The sequence below is a fragment of the Equus asinus genome, chromosome 8, assembly GCF_041296235.1.
Source record: "Equus asinus isolate D_3611 breed Donkey chromosome 8, EquAss-T2T_v2, whole genome shotgun sequence".
NCBI lineage: Eukaryota > Metazoa > Chordata > Mammalia > Perissodactyla > Equidae > Equus > Equus asinus.
Genome location: NC_091797.1, coordinates 75,873,852 through 75,891,928, shown reverse-complemented (window position 1 = coordinate 75,891,928; position 18,077 = coordinate 75,873,852). Strand labels below are relative to the sequence as shown.

Here is an 18,077-nt window from a genome sequence, read left to right as displayed (position 1 = left end):
TTTAACAAGTAAACATGTGCCTGGAAGATAACATGCTCTCGACCCATGACTTTGCTCACACTGGCTCCTCAGCCTGGAATGCCCTCCTTCCCCAAAGCTCTGCCCTAACAGAGGCCCCCGGCAACGGCTTTGGGCCTTTTCCGGCCCTCCCCAAGCCCCAGACAAAGCCACACAATCTTGCTCGCTTGATCACCAGGCACTCTTCTGAGGCACAACTTTACTGCGGTGTAATTCACGTCCTATATGATCCGCCATTGAAAGCGCCCACTGAACGGTGTTTAGTGTACTCACAGAGCAGACCCCTGCTTTCACTCTGTTTGCATTGTCGTCTGCTGTGCTTGTTCGTTCGTCTGTTAATTCACTCACCCCAAAAAAGCTTTTTTTTATGTGCTGGCTCCGGGCAGGGCAGGCAATGGAGACAGAAGTGAACAGGAAAGGCAGGTCCCTGCCCCCTTGGAGGGTGTGTCCACTGAAGACAGTCAACAGAAGTACACCAACAATCAGTTACCAATGTGTCATGATGGAGTTTTAACTCTCCTGGGAGTGAAAGGTGCTTGCAGTGGGCTGAATGGTGGCCCCCCCAAAAGATGTGTCCACCTTCTAATCCTGGAACCTGTGAATGTGACCTTACCTAGAAAAAGGATCCTTGCAAATGTAATTAAGCTAAGGATCTGGAGACAAGGTGGTCATCCTAGATTATCTGGGTGGCCCTAAATCCAATGACAAGTGTCCTTATAAGAGACACACAAGAGAAGACATACGCAGAGGAGAAGGCCATGCGAAGACAGAGGCAGAGAGTGGAGTGATGTGGCCACAAGCCAAGGAAGTGTGCAATCACTAGAAGCAGGAAGAGGAAGGCACGCATTCTCCCCTTGAGCCCCGGAGGGAGCACGGACACCTTGATTTCAGACTTCTAGCCTCCAGAACTGTAAGAGAATAAATCTCTCTTGTTTTAAGCCTCCGAATTTGTGAGAATTTGTCATGGCATCCACAAGAAACTAGTACAGTGCTGGAATCTGCCGCCTGTCCTTGAGATCCACGCCCCATCCTGCTCTGTGCCCCAGGGGCCACAATGACCACTTCAACAGGCCACTTGCCTTCTGGTTTGAGCTGGCATCAGCGATGGGGACTGGGGGTGGGGGAAGAATGAAATGAGGAGGGGGTTCTCTGGGGTCCTCACTCTATGGGTCCCTGTAGGTGGCCAGATCCCTCCCAACCAAAGCAGTTCTCTCTCCCTCTCTTGTTTCTCTGCACCCTGCTCTGCCTATCAGGCCTGGAGGGGAGATGTGCACAACCGTGGCTAGTGCTGTACCAGCCCTGGGGGGTCTACACCCACCCTCTCCTTGTAAAGAAGGCCTTTAAAGGCCTCTCCAGTCCCCCAAGCTGAGTGCCCTCTGTCTTGCCAGCTGCCTGACTGATATAACTGAATAGATTTCCCAATGAAATAAAATGACATTTGAGCTCACTCCCCCTTTCGATGAAAACACGAAGCCCCTTAAAAGGAGAGCTGTGTCTTATTCATTTCCCGAGGCCCAGAACCTAGTACACCACCCAGGCCAACTCGGGCATTTCCCTGAATTCTTGCTCGACTTAATCTGTAGGAATCTTGATTGCTGGGGCCTCAGGGCACTATCAGTTGACTTTTAAAAACTTGCTAAATTGCTCTGAAGATTAGCTTCTTTAAATGCTTATAATAAATTTTTAAACAGTAACATCATAGAGTAATGCTTATTATTACAAACAACTACACGTTGACTGGGAAACTATTTGCACTCCTACTTCACCACAGTAGTGATAATGGTTTGGAAGTGAAATGTAAGTAGAAAAAATTAAGATTGTGACAGTGATTGCTCTAAGGCAAACTACCCATTACTGTGTCAGGACAGTTTGTCTCCAAGTGTGTTTTCTACATGATTAGGGCGTGAATTAATTCCGTAGGATCTAGTCTGCTATCATTTCTCTATTTTCAAGTACCAACAATCATTTAAATCTCATTTCTATTTACCTTTTGAGGATATATGCAAACACAGAGCAAAAGGAGAGGTAAGCACAGTGAATCCCTGCGTGCTCTTCTCCAGGTGCAACAACCCGCGGCATTCGCCCATCTTGTTCCGTCCACTCCTCACTTTTTGAAGTATTTTAAAGCAAATCTCAGGCAGCATATCATTTCACCCTTAAAAACTTTAACATGTATCTTTAATGGGTAAGAACTTTATAACTCTAACTAGAATGCCGTAATCACACTGAACTAAAATTAACAATTCTTTAATTTCATCTTCTGCATGTGTTGGCTTGAATTCCTCTTTACTGAGGTTTCTGCCTCATGTTTTTGAGTATGTAAAATAGTTTATATAGGCAAAGCAGGATAAATGTTTGATTCTGCACCCCTTTCCCCTTTAAACCAACTTTTAGAAGACTGAGTTAATGCTCAAGTAACCTCCAAAAATGACCAATAAGCTTTTTTAGGGGTATCAGTATTAAGTAATAGATTTGTATCTTTCTGTGTGTTTCAATCAGTTACAGTCCTGAATCTTTCTGATGCTCAAATTGTCCCTGGCCAGTGGAGACACTTCAAGCAGGCTCTTAAGCTCACATACCCCAGGGCTCTGACAGCTTCCCTACCCTGGTAAAACAAGATGTCCCAGGACCACCTGTGCGCCTGCTGCCCCTGACCAGCACCAGCCCTTCTCGAAGACATACTGGTTCCTTTTGGTGGAAAATTTCTTTTGATTTTGATGTTTTCTTCTCCAGATAAAATTAAATTGAAAGTTATCTATAATACAAAGACAAAGAATGAAACAAATGCTGGCTTTTGTACTTTTCTACTAGCAGAAAAGTTTAAGTTACATTAAGACTTTAAATACAGCAGGCTTACCGATTAGGTGATGAAAAGGCTGGCGTGCATTCAGCCAGGTTAATCTCATATCCTCTTATTGTACTATTCTTGATCTAGCTCACCAATTAATTTTAGGGTAAATTTCACCAAAGTCACATGTAATTTGAGTTTGGGCTTGAATATTAAGTGTTGGCTTATTAGAAAGCCCAAATTCATCTTCTGTTCAGTGCAAAGGCCTTCCCAGTGACAACTCATTTCACCAGAGTCCTCCAGTCGAACGTGGGCTTTCAGGCGGAGCCTGTAATCCCAGCCCACGCCACTCCAGAGGTGTGCTGCAAACACCCCTAACGTGGTTTAACTCAATCCAAATGTTCCTTGAGTTTTAATGAAAAAACTTAACAGTTGCAGAGTTGAACTGTTTAATATGTTAACAAAATTAAAGATCTGAAAATACAAAAATACAGTGAAAGAACTGTAGAACATTACGAAACTGTTCTAAAATACAACAATCTCGGGGGCTGTGTGAAACCATCTCCAAGGCTATAGCCTACTCGGGAAAGGAAATTTACCAGCTGCTTATCAAATGTTCCAAGAAAACGACCCACTCAACAAACAACGTATTAATCAAGATTGCTATTTTTGATTGAAGATGTCAAAACCCTTCTTGTTGAGATGAAACTTGCTGCCCTCAGAAAGCAGCAGGCAGCAGGATGCAGACTGGAACAATCCCTTCCATGTGGAGCAGGCTCGCATCTTAAGAATTAGTATGTTGTGCGCTTTAAGTGCACGTGACCACAGAAATGCAAAAAGCTAGGCATGAAAATAAATGGACTCGTCTCAGAGAAGAATTAAGTGGTCTCAGGGACACATAATTTGACAGTTTTCTAGTTCTGGCAGGCACAACACATCAAGGTGTTTGGGTTAGCTTTTTTTTCCTAGAAGACTTATTTTTGAATATTCAGAGGAAAAAAACTAGATCTCCCTACTTCTTGGACTTGTGGATAATTGTGTCAATAATAAAGAAATATAATAATAGGTGTGACCAGTTCTGATAACTGTCATGTGCTATAAAATGTTACTTTCCTAGGATCACTGGCCTTATAACACCTGGGGACTCTGGGTGGAGGAGGGGAGGGATGTGGAGCAGAAGGCAAGACGGGACACCAAAGCTGATCATAGTTAACTGCCTTTGTCCCTAGTCTCCTAAAAGCAAGGGGCTTGTCACCCTTGCCCCAGGCTAGTCCTACTGAATCAGAATCTCAGCAGGTGAGCCAGGGAAGCCAATGAGAAGCCCTCACTCCAGATTAGCAGAACCAGTTAGCTGCCAGTTAACTGAGCAGTCTGGTTAAAGCAGTAAATCACTAGACACACACACAATGTTAAAGATACACGTCCGTCTACTTTTTCATATAAGGCAAAGGTCTTTTCTTAGAGAAAGAGTCCACTGGCCCCAGTTCCAAAAGTTCTTTCCCACCCAGACCACATCCTTCCATATGGAGAATTTAAGACACTGGACAGGCAAAAGGAGAGCAGATGCCTTCTGGAATTCTTCCATCTTCCCCAATCTAGTCCACGCCTAACTCACTAGCAAGTTTTTTTTCTAGTGACTCACATTCTATGTAACTCTTTCTAAAGCACTGTGCTTACAGTTCTCACTCTTCCTCTTTTCACTCACGGTTCATCAGTTGCCAGAGTATTTAATGAAATCATTTAATGACAACAAATAAAAGCAGAATGAACAGGTCAGAGGAAACGCGTTTGACTCTCGGTAGGTATGCAACTGCCACGTGGGAGCAGAAACGCGAAAGCACCTAACCATAATGGGGGGGCATCAATCATTATATTCGATGAAGGGACTGGAGAAGAATTACTGAACACTTCAGTTAAGTGGAGGGAAGTCAATTAACAGCTTCTACTGTAATTTTAAAATCCAGATCCCTCCTCCTCTCCCCAAAAGAAAGCAGCCTATAGAAGACCAAATTTCTAAACTCTGCTTTTCTTCTTAGTAGTCTGGCCAGGACGAACAACCAAAGCATTCACTTGTTTAGTCAGAGCTTAAGGGTTTTTTTCCTCTTCTCTATTTCCTTTTAACCACAATTTACAAGAAACGCATGTATGAGAATTTTCTGGTGTAGTCTCTACACAGGTGCAAATAAGAAAATCCCTGTCCAGGCGGATCCTGGATTTATGGCATTAAGACACTATCTTTTGACAATTTTGCTTTTACATTTAAAATTCATCATGACATGAACTTTCCAACACCTGACTCAAGAATTCGTTTTAATAGATAAAAGTTACTCTCACATGACTGAAATTATTCATCTTACTACTCAGTATGAGAAAATGCTATTCTAATAATGAGATTTTTTTTTTAGTCTATGGGGAGAGAAAGGGATTAGTCAAAGGAGAAGAGTTACTCTAAATTACTCTAATTTCATAACAAAAACTGCAATTATATCTGACAGAGGGAATTAGATGTTTTAACTAAAAGAACTGCCTAGATACTTAAGGCTTACTGCTTTTCAAACAACAACGAAATGCTGATATTTTAACAGATTTATGTTCAAAGATGTTAACTGCAACATAATTTATGGTAGCAAAAAAAGCATCTAAATACTCAATAGGGGAATGGTCACATAAACTATGACATATCCACATGATCAAATATCATGTAGCCATTAAAATTCATGTCATATAAGAATATTCTAACAAAAAAAGGGCACAGATATATTCTTGTATTCTGATAAGAAAATGCCCAGAGTATAACTTTAGGTGAAAAAAACAACACAAAACAAACCAAAAAAATGTATATACAGAATGATCCTAATGAGAAAAAAGACAGAAAACGTAGAAAATGTTTGTTAACAGTGTCTATCTCTGGATGGTGGTATTACATGTGATTACATTTTTCCTCTTTATAGTTTTCTGTATTTTAAATTGTTTTTCTATAATAAACATGTAAAAAAATGTTATTTTTAAAGATTTGATCAGCTGGGATCAGAAATAACAAATAGTATATACTTCCCTGCCTTCTTAAACAGCACAGAAAAGTAGGGCAGCTTTTGATGAGGCAAAACTGTCATTATGAATATCAAGTAACTGTGGCACTGTCTGTGACAAACCAACACCCAGGGGCTACGGAAGCAGATGGATACATTTATCCCCTGAACAGGCATTTGCCAAAGTGCGCCCCAGGGAACCTAGTCCACCAGTTCTGCGACGGGTGAGTTTGGGAAATACTGCAACATATGCCCCTCTGGGGCTTCACCACACACCCTAGCAGGAAGGACCAAACAAAGCAAAACAAAACCAAACCCCTCTTATTTAACCACAGGTTTCCCAAATTCACATACCAAGGAATCCTTTTTAAAGTCATCACTATCAAAATCCAGACGTTGGGAAACACTTCCTTAAATCCAACGGCTCCAACCAATTCATTAACAACTGTCACAGCTTGCAGTTCCTGGGCACGTACTGCCAAGAACTGTGTTCAGCAGTTTCCCAGTATCACCTCATTTAATCCTCATAACAACTCAATCAGGACAGTATCGCAATACTCTCATTTTAAACATGAGGAAATTGACACTGAGGAAGGTTAATCCGTACCCAAATCCTATTTTAGTAACTACTATGCTTAAGAGTTGACCTTATGTTTTTGTGCAGCTTTTTATGACTTGTGCCTCCTCTTTCTCTATCATTTATTTCTTGATGATGTTACTGGCCCTACTCCTTTTTCCCTACACCCTTTAAAAGTCTGCCACTGACAGATAAACCATATAACCAAATGTGTTTTTACTGGAACCGTGTGCAAAGCAAGACAACAGGCTCTGCGATGAGTGCAGTGTAAGCCCTCAAGGTCAGTGATTTGGGTTGCCCAAAGATCTTTTTTAGTATCATCCTTCAGCCTTCTAACTGACCTCCCTGCTTTCTGGTCTTATCCCCCTCAAACCCATCCTTCCCCTGGCTGCCTGAATCATCTACAGACATCAGAAGTGTGACTGTAGCACTCTCTGGTTTAAAATTCTCCCACGGCTCCCTCTGACTAGAGCCCAAGCTTCTTTACGAGGCATCTGGTCTCTGCCTGCCCTCTGGCCTTGTCCCCCACCATGCCCTGCTCTGTTCCCTCCAACAAGGCCTGTGATACTCCTTGCATACGCTCTCTCTAGGCTTCTTTCCTCTATGCCTCTGTTCCTGCTTCCCACCCCCAGGCCTGGAAGCCCTTCTCTCTCATTACCTGGTTAATGCATCCTTTGAATCCCAGCTCCTGAGTCCTCTCCTCCAGAAAACATTCCCACTGATCTCCCCCAGCCCCATAAAAGTTTGTGGGGTCTCCGCATCACTACTGTTTTCCATGTACAATGTTTTGTGAAATCAGCTTTTGTACACCTGCGTGAACCCAAAAAATGAAAACCATGTGGCTTAGCAGTTTCGCATCCCCAAGGTGCTCCATAAAGCTTGAGTAAATGAATAAACTTCCCGGACCTCAGCTGTGTTCACATTAATGAAAGCTGCCGACTGATGGCAAACAGTAATTAGCACTTACTCTATCCCTCCACCAACCCAGGCACTGGGCTACGGATATGAAAATAACCTTGAGGTGCCATTAACTAAGCTTGACAATAATAAAGGATTTTATTTGAAAGAAACATTAACTATGACACTGCTTGTAACGTAAACTACAGTCATGTGCCACATAATGACGTTTTGGTCAACAACAGAGCGCATATATGATGGTGGTCCCATAAGATTAGTGCCATATAGAATACTACTCAGCCGTAAAAAAAGACAATTGTCCCATCTGCAGCCACAGGGATGGACCTCGAGGGCATCATGTTAAGTGAAATAAGCCAGAAAGAGAAAGACAAACACCGTATGATTTCACTCATATGTGGAATATAAACAAACTTATGGACAAAGAGAACAATTTAGTGGTTATCAGGGGAAGGGAGATGGTGGGCACAAGGGGTGCAGGGGCACATTTATATGATGTTTGAATATTAACGTACCACTGAAAGTTCACAATGTTATAAACTATTTAGACCACAATAAAAAAATTTTAAAAAAATTAATGCCATATAGCCTAGGTGTGTAGTAGGCTATACCATCTAGATTTGTGAAAGCACACTCTATGAGGTTCACACAACGACAAAACTGGCTAATGACAAATTTCTCAAAACATAACTCCGTCGTTAAGTGACCACAACTGTATTCAAATAGCTGCTTTTCACATAAACTCTTTGGCACAATAACTAACAATGTTCCTCACAATTCCACGAGAAACACTTTTAGGAGCTTTCCCTTGACACACTGCAATGTAACCTAGAGACAGTAAAGGTACATCTCCCTCTACTTTCACTCTTCCCTATGAAGAAATTCTACCAAGAACTTTCCTCTGTCTTTGTACCTTGGGTAAGATAGTTGTGAATAATGATGGAATCTGAAAAACCCACACGGCTGAGGAAGGAAATAAACCAACTATAGCTCTTGTTCCAGCATGTTGTCTGCGTCAGCAATTACATAGGTGAACAGTGGCTGACACACAGGTCCTTACAGATAACCCTGCACTGGTACCTGGCGTAATCCCCATAGCAACACACTGCTACAAATACTGTGATAAGGGCCAAAGCAACAACAAAGCTGGCTTAGCTGGAGAGCACATCAACCCTGCACAGGACGGCTGAGGTTCAAACAGTTTGGTCTACTTCTAGGTTCCTCTTTTGGTTGGTCTGCTACAGCACAAGCGCTCTAACAGGATGTCAACTGGTCTGTAAAATAAGGTCACTGGATTTGTTTCTCCCTGGCCCCTCTTTCCTTCTCCCAACCCGCTAATTACTCCTCGTGGCCTTTCAAACTTTTATAGTCTCCCCTATTTCAACAAGCACTTGGAGGAAATTAGTGCCCAAGTTTGTATTTCAGCAGACTGCTCCCTGAGGTCCAGAACTACACCTCCAACTGCCTGCCAGCCAGTGCCACATAACTACCCTGCTTGTCCCTCACACTTAGGCTGGCATGGTCTCAGCGACCCCCTCTGTCCTCCTCCTGCCTCACTCTCTTACTGCCACTTGAAGCCCAGTTATTTCCACTCACTCAGCAGCACTAACTGGGCACATCCCGTGTGCAAGGCATCATGCTAGATGCCAAGGACGCAATGATAAGCACAACAAAATGCAGCCTCCAGGCTAGTCACAGGAACAGGGAAGTAAATGACTTACAAATGTGTGTCAAGTGCCTCAGAAGAGGTATACAAAGAGGCTAAGGGACCGTGTGTCTGTGACTAAGGGAGTGGGCAGGGCATTTGGAAGGATACGTTGATGAGGTCTCTCGGTGGGCAGGGGAGGGCGAGGGGCAACTCCATGAGGGCACTGAGGTGTGAAGGGAGCCCCGGAGGCTGCTCTGCTCTCTCTCCTGGAAGCCTAGCTCAAATCCTAATTTCTTCTTCCCTCCACTTGTTTCCACCTTCAACCTGGTCTTCCCGAATCTCCCCATGTGAAGCCAGCCCATACACTGCTGCCCAATTAATCCGCCTACAGAGCACCTCTCATCACACTGTTCCTCTGCTCCAGTCAGGGAAACTCAGGCTACCAAATTCCCCGCCCTGGAGCTCACCCCCGGCACTCTGCCCCTTCAGCCTTACCGTGCGTCATCTCCCTACTCATAAGCAAATCCGTTCAGGCTCAAGTAGATGGTAACTCACCAGTCACAGAACCTGTCCCTGCCTTCCCGCTTTGTGCCTAGGCTCAGGCTGTCACTTCTTCTCGAGCCCCCATTTCTGTTTGTCAAAATCCTACTTAGAGAAATAAATACCTAATTCAAGACAGCAGCTCCCAGGGTGGGGCATGCTCAGGACGGAGCACAAAGAGGGCTTCTCACTGGGCTGGGAGTGTTTACTTCCTAAGCCGGGTGGCAGGTACACAGATGTTCCTTATATTATTCTATACTGTCTTATAGGTACTACTGTATTTGATCATTTATTTTCTTAAGTCTTACCCATCTACCGAAGTCACCTCTGGCACTCGGCACCCAATCCAGCCAGAGAGCCTCTCTTCATCTGACCTTCAACGTCATTTCCAATTCACACATGGCCTTTTTCTTATTCTTTTTGAAAAACTGTCATAAAATATACATAAAATTTATCATTTAACCCTTTTTAAGTATACACCTGAGGGGCATTAACTACATTCACACTGCTGTGTCACCACTATCCATCCCCACAACTTTTTCATCTTCCCAAACTGAAACCCCCTACCCCTTAATCTCTCTCGTACTGTAGATGCTTGTGTACTTGGTATCTTGCCCATCTTATAATATAGGGATTATGCCCTATTCATGTTTCTATCCTTTACAATGCCTTGCACACAGGAAGCACGCCACAGCTTGGAACTGAAATGGAATCTTCTTGAAAAGGCCCAAAGTTTTAGCTTTACTAGCTAATAATAACAATTTACTGTGTTCACTCTGTGCTAGGTACCACGTTAAGCATCTTATATACTTATTTCATTTAATCCACCCAACAACCCTATCCTATGAAGTAGGTTACTGTTATTACCCCTTTGTTTTCAAGGAGGAAACTGCAAGTGGAAAGACTGAATACTTGCCAAAGGTCACACTGCTAATATCAAAAGCCAGTTCTGTACTATGCCAAGCCCACTGCACTTTTAATCAATGCAAAAGAAGTACAGAGCAATTAAATAAAATAAGGGATCAGACTTCATCTAAGCCAGTCTAACAATTCCGAAAATCTCTTACTAAAGAAAGGGAGCTGGGCTCTACTGAAAGCTTCCTCTGCGCCACGTACTGCCTCCACCTGCTATTCTGTTTACCCTCACAAGAACCCCGAAAGGCAGGCGAGTTACTACCCTCACTTTACAGTGGAGGGGCTGAAGCACAGAGTTTAAATAACAGAAATGAGGTCACAACTCTCAGCTAAGCTCTTTCTATGAAACTTTGATGCCTCCTTTACAAAAAGTAAAATCAGATAAAATTGAATTTCAGAAAATATTCCTGGGCACAGTACTTTTTTACTCAAGACTTAAATAGGTCCATGAAAGTGAAGATTTAAACAGAAAAACTGAAGGCTTTACATACACACTAAGGACTGCACAACAGGAACAGACGCAAACTCCAGTAGTACCCACCCAAAGAGTTTAAATCTCAGCCTCCGAAAACCAGTCCCACCAGCGATGGGAGTGTGTGTTGGGGAAGCAGCCCCGGGTTTACAGCAGAGTGGATGCATTTCAATGAGCCATCATGATTCACACGGCAGCTCCACAGCCCCACACAAATCACACAGGACACGCCTTAGGGAAACACCTTCTTCCAGACCAGACTCTCGACTTTCCGCAAAACAATCTGTTTTTCAGACCCTCAGCGTTTCCGCATGTGGGCATTTTCACTTGCCACAGGGAGAAAGATCCTGAATTTGCATCCTCAGGGGGATCCTTACTTAACACGAACCCATCAGCGTTTCCTCAGAGAACACACTGGGAGAAGTGACCCGAGAGGTCCCGGTTAGCTGCCTAATCCCCTAAGCGACAGTTCCTTTTAAGGGAGCGCCTTGCCAAGTCCAGTAGGGTTAACGTGGACGCTACAGAAAGGCGCATTCCACTGCCATGTAAAAATAACTTTAAATAAAAATAAAAATGTGTGCATATGAAACGTCAGCCCACGGCAACAGGAAAGAGTGTAAGATCACTAGGGCTGTGCTCCATTTAGGGAGCTGCACACGGACAGGAGGAACAGGAAAAGATAAACACACGGGCCAGAAAATGAGAACATCCAGGGCTCCGAGATGATCTGAATGTCTTGCGCTGCGCTCAAGCTCAGACACCACAATTAAAACGATGTAAGTGTGGCATAGTGCACTGCTGTACTTCAACCTAGCAGTGAATGCCTCTGAAACCTAGCCACACTTTCCAGTGGCCACAAAATATCCCCTCAGGCTTGAAGAAGCCTTACTCTACAATTTAAAACACTTCCTTCTTACAATAAAAGAAAAAAAAAGCATTGGTTCAGGTCAAGGGAATCTATGCTGTGAAAGATCTGTTCCATTTACTGTCTCGTCCTAGACCTACTGAGATATGTAATCATTTTAACCGTAGAAAGGTAAAATGTTTCTTAGACTAATGGCAAATAAAAATGTACTTAAAATTCTTGTCAGGATGATCTGGTATTAATGATTGTCGTTAACCTTTCTCAAAAGAAAGAACTACAGATGATTATTAATAATTACAATTACTCTTTATCGAGCACTAACTATATGCTGTGTTAAGGACTAACATGCACTATCTCACATAATCCCCGCACCAAATCCAGGAAGTAAACATTCTATTATCCTGCCCCAATAGATGCTCAGAGAGCTGAAGTGACTTGCTGGGAAGTGGCCAAGTCCAGCCTGGAATGTATGATTCCAACGCCTGTTCTTTAACACACCATAAATGTTCCACTTGGTCAAGAGTGGACAGTTCACAAAGTATTTCCTTCTACTGTGTCTTACAACCACTTGAAAATAAAGCAACGCATAACAGTAACAGCTGAGTGAAACTGTGATGGCCAGAACTCTGGCTGTTCGTGCTCCATGTTCCTACAGAAACATGCCACGTCCAGCCAGAGCAATCGGATTGCTAAGTGTCACGGTGGCCAGGTGAGCCGCCTGGCTAAGGCATTCTGGTCTTCGCAGTCAGTTTCCTTGTTTTGAAAGCACTACGCCCTGAAGAACAAACTACTGCTGAGTAATTTAGCTTGAACTATGTGGTCTAATCCAGTGGAGGCAGTGAGCCCTCAGGATCCGTACAGGGCAGTCTAGCATGAAGGTCACCTATACTCAAAAATCAAACAAAAAAATTCTGCTAGATTAATTTGCCCTTCCATTTAAAAAATCATCTCCAGTTTCTTAGGTAGAAGAAACAAGTGAAGCTGTCCCTAACAGCCTCGGAGTCAGCAGAATTACTCCATTCTTTCCACAATCCTCCCTCCACTAAAAGGCAGTTTATTTCTCTTAATGTTCCACCAATATAACTACAGTATTCTGTTATTACTGAAACAGAATAGTCACATATAGCAAAATACCTTGTAGGTGGGGTTAAAACATTAGAAAAAGACATCTATCATTTTATTATTAAACTAGAAAGATGCCAGCTGACAATCAACAAAAGGCCTCCCAGCAACTGAAAAGCACAGAAACTAAGCAAAGATTTTCTTTTCTCTGAAGACACGAAACTCTCATTCAGTCAAGAAAGATGGATTTTGTCACTCATTATTCTCTAAAATGGAAAGTGCCACATGGAGACCATAAATGGGGTAAATTGCATCTCGGAGCAAAGTTGTATGTGCCAAGTTACAAAGCCTGTGAATACAAGGGGTGTATTAATGGAAAGACTGATACCATCTTACTACAGTGGCCTCTCTGTAGCTTGAGACAATGATCTGTTGAGGGTTTTCCAGTGATTTTGAATGTGCAACCTCCATACAAGCCCCCTTTTAAGGGGGCTGGCTGGGTGCTGAACAATCCCTCTTAGGAAAGAAAGCCAAAAGCCCCTACTGGGGCTTCGGGGTGAGAGGCTCAGTCCTGGAGGCGTGGGAAGGCTCAGACTTCAGACACAAAGGAGTAGGAGTGGTGGAGGGGCCGGGAGAGCCGAGATCAGCCTGGGTCCACCTGCCTGGAGGGGACCCAGACCCACAGGATGGGACTTTCACAGCAAGAGTTCAAAAGGGTTGGGAGTTAGGAAGAGAAGGAAGCAGATGCTGCAAATGCAAGAGTAAAGTCAGTTACCCCTGAGAGCAAACCATGCCACAAGGGGTGGAGTGCGATAACCAGAAACAGGGTGGGCACATGCCTTCTGGAAGCTGGGCAGGCCCTGGACCATCAAAGAGCTAGGGGTTAGCTGTCAGCCCCCAATTCCCAGTTTCTCTTCTCCCAAAAAACAGCTCCAGGAACCCTCCTTGGCCCCAGCGGGGTAGGACACTGCCACCGCCAGGCAAAACCACCATACTAGAATTCCCACATTCCCTTCTTCCATGGGGCGCGGGGGGGGGGGCGCAACTCTTAGAGAGAAAGGGAGCCTGCTGCCACCCTAAGGCACATCCACCAGACGGGAGAGAATAGCCCCCTGGGTAACTCTGCTAGGACCACTTCCAAATGAAACCAGACCCCGCAGGGCCCTTCTGACACTCTTGGGAACCCCCAGATACACGGACCCCGCAAATCCTAACCTGGCTAAATCCGTGGCCTCGTGTCTCCCAATCTCGGGGACCCCTGCCCAACCCTAAAGCCCAGCTCAGAACTACCTCCCGAACACAGCTACAGACACTCAGCCCCCTAGATCCATCTTGGAAGCCCCACATCCCAAGACTCAAACGCAGCCAGTCCACTCAGCCCCTCAAAACCTATCCTCAGACCCCAATAACGGCCTCAGTCCCCCGGGACCCCCCAACCTCCCAATCCCCGCCCAGCCCCAGCCCCGGTCTCAGTCATCCCGAATCCTCGACCGCAGTCCCCTCCACCCTCTCCAACTCACCTCGATCCCCCCAGGTCCCTCCCCGCCGCCTCAGACGCGGCCACAGCGCGCCCGTCCCCGCGCGCGCCCGCCGGGCTCCGCTCCCCGCTCGCTCCGGCCCCGGGACCCGGCCAGCCCCCGAGCCCGTCTCAGGACGCGTCCCCTCACCCCCGGTCCGTCGCAAGCCCCCCGCGTCTCGCCCCAGTCCCCTCAGCCCAACTTGAGGCAGCGCCACCGCCTGCGCCCCGGGCCGCCCCAGCCCGCCGCGGCCCCCGGCCCCCAGGCCCCGCCGCCGCGCTGGGCTCACCTCCTCCATCTTCTGCACCATCTCCGTCAGCTGGCCCTCGTCCTCCAGCAGCTCGTTGAGCTGCACCAGCGACAGCCCGGCAAACCGGGCTTCGCTCGCGGCGCCCGCCATCCCCGCGTCTCGGCCGCCGCCGCCGCTGCCGCCGCTCTGACCGCCAGGCTCCGCCAACCGGAAGCGCCGCCCTCAAGGCCCGCCCCCGACGGGGGGGGCACGTGACGCCAGCCCTGGGGCGTGACGTCATCGCCGCGCGGGCGGGCGGACGTGACGGAGCTGTCCAGGCACCTGGTGAGAGCGGTGGAGGAGGATTCCTCAGGGAAGGTTGGGGGCGTCTGAGGGAGGGAGAAAGGACCTGGGGACGGACTTGTGAGGCTGCGATCGGCGGTGATGATGTCACTGCGGCACAGGAGAGTGCGCTGTGACGTCATAAGAGCCTTTTTCCTCAAAGAAGAGAAATGCCGAGATCCGCAGAGAGCAAGCAGTGGGAAGGAAGTTACCGCAGCCTAAGCCCGGCCTGGGCCGGGGAACCCCAAAGAAAGGAGACTTTATGGGGAAACTATAGATGCGTTTGGAGCTGCCAAGTCATTCATTTAACAAATGTTTATTGAGGCCTACTATGTGAACTAGAAATTGGGGATAAAATTCTGAATAAAACAAAAAGGAGCCCTGCCTACACGGAGCTAACGGAGTGACAGGAGAAGCAAAGAAAAAACAAGTAAGAGTAGAGAAGACCTTCTTTAGGGAGAGTTGGAAATGATGGCCCTCTTAGAGAGGGTGACATCTAAGGAGATCTAAAGGATGAGAAGGGAGGAACCAGCCACTATTCCTGTAGGAAGCCCAAGGCAGCAAGACGAGCATGTGCAAAGGCCCCGAGTCAGGACTAGCTTGGTACATTGAAGGAATGGGCAGAAAACCAGTATGACTGGAGCATCCTAAGCAAGGACCCATGCAAGTAGCCCCTTTACACCAACTCAGAGGAAGGCGCCTAGACACGTAGGTGGGCCCAGCTGTGCTCTTTCAGAAACAACATGACTTAGAGTGCAATTGCTCAGTCTCTCCAGCTGTCTAGAAGTCTCTCGAGATCCAGGAGTCTGGGACTCATTATCCTGCTTTGGAATCTGCCACCATTCTAGTTGGGGAAAAAACCCTAAGTCTGAGGTTAGCCAGTACAGCCCCCTAATTTTACATATAAAGAAACTGAGGCCCTGTGAGGAGGAAGTTTTTGGTTTTTTCCAAAATCTAGTAGTTGGCAGGTCTCCTGGCTCCCAGTCTGGCATTCACCATGCTGGCATCATACCACACTAACCTCGTCGCATGACTCGGCACTGAACACAGTCGAGGCATTCAGTCATAGCTGATTGGCTGCCTTGTGAGCCTTGTGTATGGAGATGATGCGTCTGCTCTCCCATCCGTAGAACATAAGGTCTAAGTTGTCTGTGCGTATGAGCTGGGCTCCACTGGCCCGTTCTTTCTCTCCTTCCAGCCCCTTGTGACTAAGGGCACACATTTGTAGAAAAATGAACAAAGTTAGAGAAAGCATTTCATACTCTCTGTAAGCAAAAGGTTTTACTGAGTTCAAAAGGAGCACTCAATAGTTTTCTTCCTTTTAACTTGTTATACTTGGTCAAAAAAGGTGGTTTTGATGAGAAAAGACCACAGTAAAGAGGAAGGGGAAGCAGAAAGTCAAGTTTGTGTTCAGGATACTAGCTCATTTTTCTTTTCTTTCCAGGAAAACAGTAGACCTGCCAAAGTGGGCACAGTAGCTATATTTCCAGGAACTTCTCACCTGGGTGGCTTAAGATGTTGTCCAGAAATTCCTCATGGTCCCCACAGAAGGTGAGACTAGGTTTGGGGTCCGGGGGCTGCGGAATATAGAGGGATGAGGTGACTCAGCCAAGAGCACACACCAGGAACAAGCCCCGTGCTGAATGGCACACCTGTATGCAGTGACCGCTGAAATGCTCAGTTGGAACAAAGTTCACATTCTTAGCCTCGCCTAGTCCTTTTATAACTTTTCTCCAACCTGTTTTCTGCCACCAGCCTATTCAAGTTACACACCACTTCCTTTGTCAAGCGGAGCAAACCACAGAAACGTCGTGTGTGCTGCTGCTCTAAAAACTTCTTGTCGCTCTTAAAAGTGGTTGAAAGAAGAAAAGAAACATCAGAAAATCCTGGCATTGGTGTCAAACCTGTCGATGTAATGCGTGGGTGGACTTGTACATTTTTTCCCCTTTTGTGGTTGACTGATATTTGGGTTTCTCTGCGTACCTACGTCTGCCTGTAATAGTTGTAGGTTAACTAATGTTTTGCTCTGGCAAATCAAGGACAACGTATGTGTGTGCCAGGGCTTCTCTCTCACTGGAGTATTGTTGCCGCCCAAGAAATGAATCTCCTGTTAGACAACATCAGGAATTGTTTCGAAAGCATTCTTCCAAAAAAACCCACACGTAACCTTTGCATAATTGAACCTCAGAATCCTCCAGCCTTGAAATTAGACTTCTCTCTCTCCAATGCAAGTTAGTAGAATTATTCAAAATATTTTCCAGTTCGAAGAGCTGGGAGAAAATGTGTTGACCTGGTGACAAGGTATCGTAGCATATGCTGTGCAGCTCTGTGTGGGCAGGGGAGGTATTATCCCCTGAGGCGGCAAGTGGAACAGCCATGCCCCTCTCAGGACACACAGCCTGACGTCACCACCGCTGTCACTGTCATCCACTAACCTCTAAATACCCAGCAGGACCTAAGCCTTAATCATGAGAAGAAAAAGTTATTTTAGACACAGTCCCTGCTTTGGAGAGAGAAGATATAAAAACTTGGAGCAGTATTTTAAAAATTATATATAAGATTGATGTTACTTTGGTGTGTTATAAAGGTGGAGGATGCAGAAAGGTTAGTTATTTTGATTTGAGGTTTGACTCTTTTCAGTTTGGGATTTTTTTTCTCTTTTATTTATTTTCACTCCCGTGTGGGGTTTGTTTAAAGAAAGAGAGAATATAACAAACACTCATGTACTCACCAGGTTACGGGATAAACATCAGAGACGCAATTGAAGCCCTTATGTATCCTTTCTCCTCAATCCCATTTCCTTTCTCCCTCTCCAGAAGGTAGCTGCTATCCTATTTAATTATCTTACCTTATCTGGATAGATCTGTAAACAATAAAGATATTATATACAGATATATTTCTGCTACTTGTTTTGATCAACATTAAGTTTCTGAGCTGTATCCTTGCTGATTCATATAGTTTGAAACTCTCTTTTTTTCACAACTGTGTGGTGTTCTGCTGTATACCTACGTGATAATTTAAAACATCCTTTCTTCTCTTGTTGGGGGTCATAGGATTTTCATATCTGCAACTGTAGGGGATATTGCCACATCATTCTCCAAAGTGGTTGTACCAATAGTATTTGTTGTTTTATTGCAATAAAATATACATAATGTAGAAT

At 45.3% G+C, this 18,077-nt stretch overlaps 1 protein-coding gene and 1 long non-coding RNA gene across 2 annotated transcripts in view; one reads left to right on the top strand and one right to left on the bottom strand.

The window, feature by feature from the left end:
• Window positions 1-14,818, bottom strand: part of VPS37B (VPS37B subunit of ESCRT-I) — a 26,087-nt gene extending 11,269 nt beyond the window's left edge. Inside the window, exon 1 of the mRNA XM_044775971.2 lies at window positions 14,636-14,818. Within this exon, the coding sequence (XP_044631906.2) occupies window positions 14,636-14,746 (111 nt within the window). The 5' untranslated portion in view covers window positions 14,747-14,818. The remainder of the gene's footprint in view (window positions 1-14,635) is intronic.
• LOC123288114 (uncharacterized) lies at window positions 14,783-18,077 on the top strand. Its single transcript, XR_006531653.2, has 3 exons — window positions 14,783-14,920; window positions 16,362-16,468; window positions 16,673-18,077. It is a non-coding gene; the product is annotated as an uncharacterized lncRNA (long non-coding RNA).